This window comes from Dipodomys spectabilis, unplaced genomic scaffold, assembly GCF_019054845.1.
Source record: "Dipodomys spectabilis isolate Male_0828 unplaced genomic scaffold, ASM1905484v1 ptg000273l, whole genome shotgun sequence".
NCBI lineage: Eukaryota > Metazoa > Chordata > Mammalia > Rodentia > Heteromyidae > Dipodomys > Dipodomys spectabilis.
In genome coordinates, this window is record NW_024870950.1 from 5,466,017 (window position 1) to 5,474,595 (window position 8,579).

The 8,579-nt window shown below is 50.7% G+C and overlaps 1 protein-coding gene across 1 annotated transcript; it reads left to right on the forward strand.

The window, feature by feature from the left end:
- The first annotated feature begins 6,911 nt into the window (after nt 1–6,911).
- On the forward strand, nt 6,912–8,081 carry Chst4 (carbohydrate sulfotransferase 4). The gene has a single exon (XM_042700955.1). The coding sequence runs from the start codon at nt 6,912–6,914 to the stop codon at nt 8,079–8,081; it is 1,170 nt and encodes a 389-aa protein (XP_042556889.1).
- Nucleotides 8,082–8,579: the final 498 nt, after the last annotated feature.

Below are 8,579 nucleotides of genomic sequence, written 5' to 3' on the forward strand. Positions count from 1 at the left end.
AAGCTGCTAAGTTCTTAACTTCTGGGAGTCCCACTTTCTTGAGCAAATCTTTCAAATGGGTCCCTTTCCTTTCTTTTTTCTTCCTTTCTTTCTTTCTTTCTTTCTTTCTTTCTTTCTTTCTTTCTTTCTTTCTTTCTTTCTTTCTTTCTTTCTTTCTTTCTTTCTTTCTTTCTTTCTTTCTTTCTTAGCAGAAGGGAGAGGGCAGGAAATGGATGGGTATGCAAAACTGGAGGAGGAGGAAAAGGAGGAGGAGGAGGAGGAAGAAGAGGAGGGGAGGAGGAGGAGGAGGAGGAGGAGGAGGAGGAGGCGGAGGAGGAGGGGGCAGCCTGAGGTGGCATTGGTTGAGTCAGAAGCAGGGCTCAGCCTGACCAGCAGTGAACCTCTCTCAAAAGCAGTAGGGGAGCCCCAGCCAGTAAACCAGGTAAGAAGAGAACTTCTCCAGGTAGGCCGGCCATGCCAGCCTAGGCATGTCCCAGGGCTGCCAGTGCAGAGTGTCAGATAACCTGTGACAGCTAAGCTGGGGGGATTTGACAGCTGGAGGGACAGGGAGGGGTGGAGGAATTTCTGAATCACCAAAAGAATTGTCTTGGGAAGAAAAGAAACTGCCTAAAGATACCCCCGACCCCACTGGCTCCATTCATAAAGGATTTTCCAAAAAAAAAAATTGTTTTATAAAGCCTAGATCGTGAGACTGTTGACATACATTTTTGTTTAAAGTTAATACATCTGACGCCTTGAGATCCTGACTGTGGGTTCAAGTTTCTGTCCTTCCCAGGGCTTCTCCCCTGTTCTCTGCTGGGGATGGGAGTGTAGGGGCTCAGGTGCAGTAGGAGGGTGATCACTGAAAGCTCCCAGATAAGGTAGGGGGTCCCCAAAGCCTGGGATTCTGATCTGGGTGGGGCTACTACAGCTGATGAATCAAACAAGCAAAACTCAGCTGCTTTATTCGCAAAAATGAGAAAGTGGCACGGTGCTGTCCAGAATACTTGGCTTGTTTTCACAACTGCCCCTCAAAGGAAATGTGAAACGCAGGGAAACTGCCAATGCAGATGCAAAATACCATGAAGTTACAGGGCTGGCATTCTAGCTGCAGAAGAAGGAATCACCTGTACTGTGAATGACTTTGAACAAGTCCACAACTTCTACCTGGGAACTGGAAATCGTTTTCTGTGTATCAGTAACGATATGGTGCCGAGCCTTCCTTCCTGGGTCATGAGGGCACTTCATACAGTAGCACATGCTTTGCTGATGTTTGCAGACACAGTCTTTCTTTGACAGAAGCTTTCTGAGCACCTACTATGTGCCAGGCACTGTCTTTATTACTGTGCCAAAGAGCACAGTGTGCTCTGTCTAGTAAAGCGTTTGTTCTGAGGATACTCACTTCTCTGGAGCCCAGTTCCCCAGGTTTTCCTGACCTACAGGCTATGTGGCTAAGTCTGGTGTCCATAGTCTAGCTCTGGTCTCTCTGTTTGTGCAAGGTTATCTTCTGTCATCTCCAATTCTGATTACGCAGGGCTTAAATCTCACCATGGAGTCTAAATTGGGAATGTACCAAACAATCCAAGCTTCTCAAATTGATTCCAATTTGGTTTTTCCTCTCCGAATTCCCTGTTTTGGTTCTAAAAGCCAACCCAGGCTTTCTAGAATTGTGCTCTCTGTGATGAGGCTGGGAGACAAAGGCCTCACCGGGGCCCCAGTCCCTTCCTTTGGTCCTCCCTTTTGGCCACCCCCTGGGTGATGTATTTCAAGACCCTAAAGTTCTCATGACTCTTCGGCAACGGGCTATGCTTTGAGTTCCAAGATGATGTCAATCTCCCATCATGGAGACCAGTGCCCAGAACACGGTTTTGGGTGGGAGCAACGGGATGGGCTGAGGTTGGGGTGGGGGGTTGTTTGCTTTTTGCTTTGTCTGCCTAGCTATTACCTGCAATGAGATCTTTAGTTCTTTTTAGTGGAAAGTTTCCTCAATTATTTTATGGATTTTTCTCCTAGCTTTAAATATCACTGTCTGGTGTACACACCATGTTTTAGAGTGAGGTGAAGCATGCTAGAGCCTATGCAGCAAAGCTATGCATCTTTTTACTGGCACCTGGCCCAATGGTTATCAGACTCAGTGCATAAAGACACCACTGAAAGCTTAATGACTGGCCAGGTGCAGATTTGAAAAGGGTAAGTTTCCATTTCTTCAAGGAGCTCATGAGATTTTCTATTTGGGAGAGAATGGAGGTCATGAGGTTTGAACTCAGGGCTTTATGCTTGCTACACAAGAGCTCTACCACTTGAGCCAGGGCCCCTGTGCCTTCTGCTTGGGTTTATTTTCAGGTAGGTAGGGGCAGAATGTAATGTTCCTGTCTACTCCACATACATATAGCTGGGATCATAGACAGGAAACACCTGGCTGCGCTGGTTTTTGAGACAAGGTCTTCTTAATGTGTTTGCCAGGCTGGCCTTAAACCATGATCCTCCCATCTCTACCTTCTGAGTGGCTGAGATTACAGATGAATTCCACCATGCCTGGCCAGGGCTTCTCTATTTTCTAGAAATGACTACCTCTCTTCCTACACTCAAATTCTTAACTTCATTCATCCAGCAAGTATTTAAGGGGCCACAATCACTCATAGAATTGTTATGTGCCTGCCTTTCAATGAGATAAGACACAGTGTTTCTCCACTTAATGGGAAGAGAGGTTCAGAAACAGCTGCTTCCTATGGAGTAAGGCAGACACGAATGGGATGTTTGAGGGAAGGAAGATTACCTTATTTAGAGGAGGAGGAAGCCTGTGGGAGCCTCTTGAGAGGCAGTCTTGTTGAATGTCCCTTGTTCTAAATGGCAGATTTAGACCAACTGAGAGCTTGGGTCTGAAGCCTGAGCTACCAAAAGGAGGGAAGTGGCAGGAAACCTGAGCGCGGCCATTGAGGACTCGAACAAAGCTGACAAGTTTGATTTCATCCTGTCTGTTTGTTATCGAAGTTATTGAAGGATTTTTGAAGCAAAAGAACGACAGACTTGTGCATTAAAAAAGAAAAGTTTGGGGCTGGGAAGGTGGCTCAGTGGTAGAGCGCTTGCCTTGCATGCCTGAGGCCCTGGGTTCAACTCCCAGCACCACATAAGCAAAAAGAAAAAAGCCGGAAGTGGTGCTGTGGCTCAAGTGGTAGAGCGCTAGTCTTGAGCTGAAGAGCTGAGGGACAGCGCCCAGGCCCAGAGTTCAGGCCCCACAACCGGACCCAAAAAAAAAAAAAAAAGAAAAGTTTGACCCAGTACTGGTGGCTCATGCCTGTTATCCTAGCTACTCAAGAGGCTGAGATCTGAGGATCATGGTTCAAAGCCAGCCTGGGCAGGAAAGTCTGTGAGACTCTTATCTCCAGTTAACTACCAGAAAACTGGAAGTGGCACTGTGGCTCAAGTGGTAGAGCACTAGCCTTGAGCTGAGACCTGAGAGACAGCGCCCAAGCCCAGAGTTCAAGCCCCAAGTCCGACAAAAAAAAAATTAGAGAGAGAAAAGTTTGGGAGGCCAGACATAATAATGCCTGCGTGTAGTCCCAGCTACTTGTGAGGCAGAGAGAGGAAAATCATAATCTGAGGTTGACTGAGAAAAGAAGGAAAATCATAATCTGAGGTTGACTGAGAAAAGGCAAGACCCTCTCTGAAAAATAACTGAAGGCAAAAAGGGCTAGAGGTATAGCTCAAGTGGTAGAACACCTGCCCAGTAAGCTCAAGGCCCTGAATTCAAACCCCAGTACAGAAAGAGGAAAGGAGGGGAGGGGATGGGAGCAGACTAGGAACTGGTCCTATGGAAGGGCACAATGAATTATGTGATGGATTGGGGTGTTTCCTGTTCTTCCCTGAGCCTCTAGGTGACCCCACACTCCTCACCTCTGCCAGGGCCCAAGAGCACTCACCCCCACTGCCAATGGCAGTCTCTGCAGAGATGGGCTACGCCTGCATAGACAGCCCACCAAATGTTGTCCAGAGCCTGGTGCCCAGGGATGGGACGTGCTTCACAGATTCGATTCCTCTGGCCAGAGAGGGTGCTCATGGCAAGAACAATCAGAGAGAAGTCAGAGGGTGGCTACAGGAACTCCCAAGAGCAACAAGGGATGGTAGGAGGCCCAGCTCAGGCTTGATGAAAGACAGATGGGAGAGTAAGAGCTGTTTGCACACAAGGAAGGAGCCAACCAGGCAGGACAGCGTTGGCGTGAGCTGGGAGAGAGACGGGCAGCGAGCGGGGAGGGGAGGGCAGAGAGGGAAGGTAAGCTTTGAAAGATCTGTTTTCCTAATCCCCAGGAAATGTTAGCTTTGTCCTAAAGAGACTACACGCCCTGCTTGTGAAGTTTTATCAGTCTCCTTAAGTGTGTGCACAGATCAAGTTTTCTTCTCATTTTCTTCTCCCTGCCGTCCCCTGGTCTCCTGTCTTTATTCCATACTTGGGTTTCTCATGCTCACGCTGTCCTCTAGGAACAGCGCTCTTGCTCAAGTCACATCTTCTATCTCTGGGACGGGAGGGGTAGGGAGGGCAGCTTTGGGATATTATCAGTAATGATCGGGTTGTTCCTAAATCCTTTTTTCTTGGACTAGGAGCATATCCTAGCTGGTCCTCGTCATTCACTGGAATAGGTAGAAATGACCACTCATCACCATCCTTGGGGGAAGATGGCAAAGTGGACCCCTCACTGAATGCTCTGGGCACACCCAGAGGAAAATACTACGATGAACGGGAGAGACGGGGTGGGGGAGGGCATCCGGCCCCTGCCACACAGGATCTGGCTCGGTGGTGACACACTGGGGGACTTCCAAAGGAAGCCCATGAGCTGGCAACGCATGGTCTACCTCTTGAGGAAGGTATAAACCTTCAAGAGTCACATCTGTGGCTGCCTGATTCCTCCTCTAAAATCCACCGGGACAGATCTCTGGTGCCCTGGCCGTGGAAAGGTACATGAGTAGCATGAAGGCTCCCAGGGTGGTGGGTCTCCAAGGTACACACGCACCTACTCTTCAGCCATTCCACCACTGGGCATTTATCCCAGTAGAAATGTGCACTGGTATACAAACATGAAGGTCATAATTAAAGCATTTGGAATGGCACCAGATTGGAAAAGCCCAAAAGCTGATCAATGAGGAAGCATCTAGATTAAATATACTATTGAATTTCCTCACCGTAGAAACCAACCTGCTAATAGGAACAAGGAAATCTCTATGTACTGTCCTGAAAGTTCCTCAAGACATGTTGACAAGTAAATAAAGCAAGCTGAGCAAACTTACTGGTTTGGTTTGGTTTGAGGTTTTTTTTTGGGGGGGGGGGTTGTCCCCAAAAGGGGAAAGAAATTAAGAATATGTATACATTGTAATTTGTGGGGGGGGAGTGCATAAAACAACTAAAATAACATTATAAATGAAGCCAGTAGCTAGTAGGGACAAATTGAGAAATGGACAGATCTCAAAAACCAAAACCCTTTAAAAAAATTGATAAGGTTTGCCACCAGAAAAGAGTAAACCCTATATTCAATTCTGATTACTGTCTGAAAACATTATATCTCTTCTTTATTTTTTGCTGGAGGTACTGGGGAATGAACTCAAGGCTTTGATCTTGCTAGGCAAGATCTACCACTTGAGCCACATTCCTAAGTCCTCCTTTCTCTTCTTTATGAAAACTGTAAAGGAGAAATTCTGGGGCATATAATGATAAGCAAATTTGTTCTTGCTGTTATTAATATTTATATCATGGTTAATAGCTATTATAATTCTTGGTAGCTATTTATGTCAGAAAGTCACCCCAAAGGGGAGAAAGAAGGCTGATATCTGTAGGAATCACACCAGTATGGCCCTGGGAACCTGGTCTTCTCAGAAGCCCTGATTATAGAAGGGATAAGTTAAAGGTTTCTACCAATCTGTGTGAATTAGAAGATGGAAACTTTCTCTTAAAAAATGTAATACCTTAAAGGCCATTATAATGTATTCTTATTGTTGGGTCAAGATAGTTTTACTGTCATCTACAGGATTTTTTTTTGTAATAAGTATCCACATTCCTGATGAGATGGCATTCCCTAAGGTTGTTCAGTGATAGTTGTCAAGCCACCGTTTCCCGAGTAGCAGCACAGTGATGAAAAGGGCACAGGTCTCACTACTGCAGCTGACCACACTTTCAGAGTCATCGGGTAAAAGGAGGACACCTCCACGGAAAGAGAGTAAGAATTGGGAATCTACTCAGACACAAAGGCGGCATTGGACAGCTCCTCCATTACTTAATCACGCAGGATGAGACCAAGTCAGGGGAGATGATGTTCAGTGGCACGTGTCATGGGCACTTGGATCTGGTACTTGGGATTGAAATGATAAGTATCGTGCCTCTAAAATAGAGGCTGGAGGTGGGTGCTGGTGGCTCACGCCTGTAATCCTAGCAACCCAGGAGGCTGAGATCTGAAGGTCATGGTTCAAAGCCAGCCCAGGTAGAAAAGTCCATAAGACTTATCTCCAATTAACCACCCAAAAAAAAAAAAAAAAAAAAAAAAGCCAGTGTAGTGGAGCTGTGTCTCAAGTAGTAGAGCGCACAAAAGCTCAGAGACAGCACCCAGGCCCTAAGTTCAAACCCCAAGACCCACACAAAAATGAAAATATAAGGGGGATTGGGAAATTTGGGGTGGCTCGTTCTCCACTTCAGGGGATCACAGGCATTGGGCCAAGATGTGTCATTCCTTTGGTTCCATTGCACATAGCTGGCATTCCTGGTGCAGTGGGTGAGAGAATTGAGGGAGGAATCAGAGACCTCAACGCATACAGGAGGAAAAGGCACAGCTACGCTACCCTCGGAGCGGTCCACGGTCGCGGCCTAGCGACACAAGAGGGAGGGAAGATGGGCACCGGGATGGCCTAACTCGGCCCCTTCTGCTTTTCCCTGCAGGGTCCCAGGTGGCACCATGGCCCTGTCCAAAAAACTGAGGCTCCTGCTCTTCATGGCATCCCAGCTGGTTGTGCTGTTCCTCCTGCTCTGCGCGTACAAGGGCGAGGGCGAGGGTGGCGGGCCGCGGGAGCGCACGCAGCGCGTGCACGTGCTGGTGCTGTCGTCCTGGCGCTCGGGCTCGTCCTTCGTGGGCCAGCTGTTCAGCCAGCACCCGGACGTCTTCTACCTGATGGAGCCCGCCTGGCACGTGTGGATGACCTTCACGCAGAGCACGGCGGGGACGCTGCACATGGCGGTGCGGGACCTGGTGCGCTCCATCTTCCTGTGCGACATGGACGTGTTCGAGGCCTACCTGGCGCCGGGGCCGCGGGCGCAGTCCAGCCTGTTCCAGTGGGCGGTGAGCCGGGCGCTGTGCTCGCCGCCCGCCTGCGGCGCCTTCCCGCGCGGGGCCATCAGCAGCGGGTCGGTGTGCAAGCCGCTGTGCGCGCGCCGCCCCTTCGCCGCCGTGCGGGAGGCCTGCCGCACCTACAGCCACGTGGTGCTCAAGGAGGTCCGCTTCTTCGACCTGCGGGTGCTGCAGCCGCTGCTCACCGACCCGGCGCTCGACCTGCGCCTGGTGCACCTGGTGCGCGACCCCCGCGCCGTGTTCCGCTCGCGCGAGCGCACGGCTTCGGATCTGAGCATCGACAGCCGCATCGTGCTGGGGCCGCCGGGGCAGCAGCTCCGGGGGGAGGAGCAGGCCTACCGCGCCATGCAGATCATCTGCAGCAGCCAGCGGGACATCCTCCGGGCCGCGCAGGCCCTGCCCGAGGCGCTGCGGCGCCGCTACCTGCTCGTGCGCTACGAGGACCTGGCGCGCACGCCCCTGGCCCAGGCCGCCCGGATGTACGAGTTCGCGGGCCTGGACTTCCTGCCCCACCTCCGGACCTGGGTGCACAACATCACCCGCGGCCAGGGCCTGGGCCAGAGCGCCTTCCAAACCAACGCCAGGGACGCCGTCAATGTCTCCCAGGCTTGGCGCTGGTCCCTGCCTTTCGAGAAGGTCTCCCGACTCCAGGAAGTCTGCGGCGACGCCATGGATTTGCTGGGCTACCTTCGGGTGGGATCCAAACAAGAGCAGGCCAACCTGTCCCTAGATGTCCTCTCCTCCGAGAACCCCTGGACGAAGGTCTTCCGGGAGGGCTGAGGCGGCCCTGGCCCCAGCCACACGCACCCCATGCTGCAGAGCCCTCACCCGAGCCTTCACTGTGAGCCCGCAGCCTTGTGTGCGGAGCCTTGAGCCTTGATCACATTCACGCAGAGGAATCTTTGCAACTCTTCGCCAGAAGGCAGAGAAGCCAAGTGTGCTCCTGCCTAGAAAAAGACTCCAGAAGCTTCCGTGAGCAGCACCATCCCCCCATGAAATAGGGGCACAGCCTACCTTGTCTTCTTGACCTTCCTAAATGTGCATACCTCAGAGACTTTGTGGTCTGGACGCCTCAAAACGCCAAGCAGTATGAATGAACAAGTCCATAAACCGCTTGCCCAGGGGAAAAGGGGAGAGAGGGTAAAAACCAGGGAGCAGGCTTCCTTTCACCAAAGAATTCACCAGCACACTCCACAGAGACAGGAGCGCCGAGCCTCAGGATTCCCTGTGGGTTCTAGGCAGGAAGCCACCAGCGCTGGGTGTTGACCTGTGGGCTTC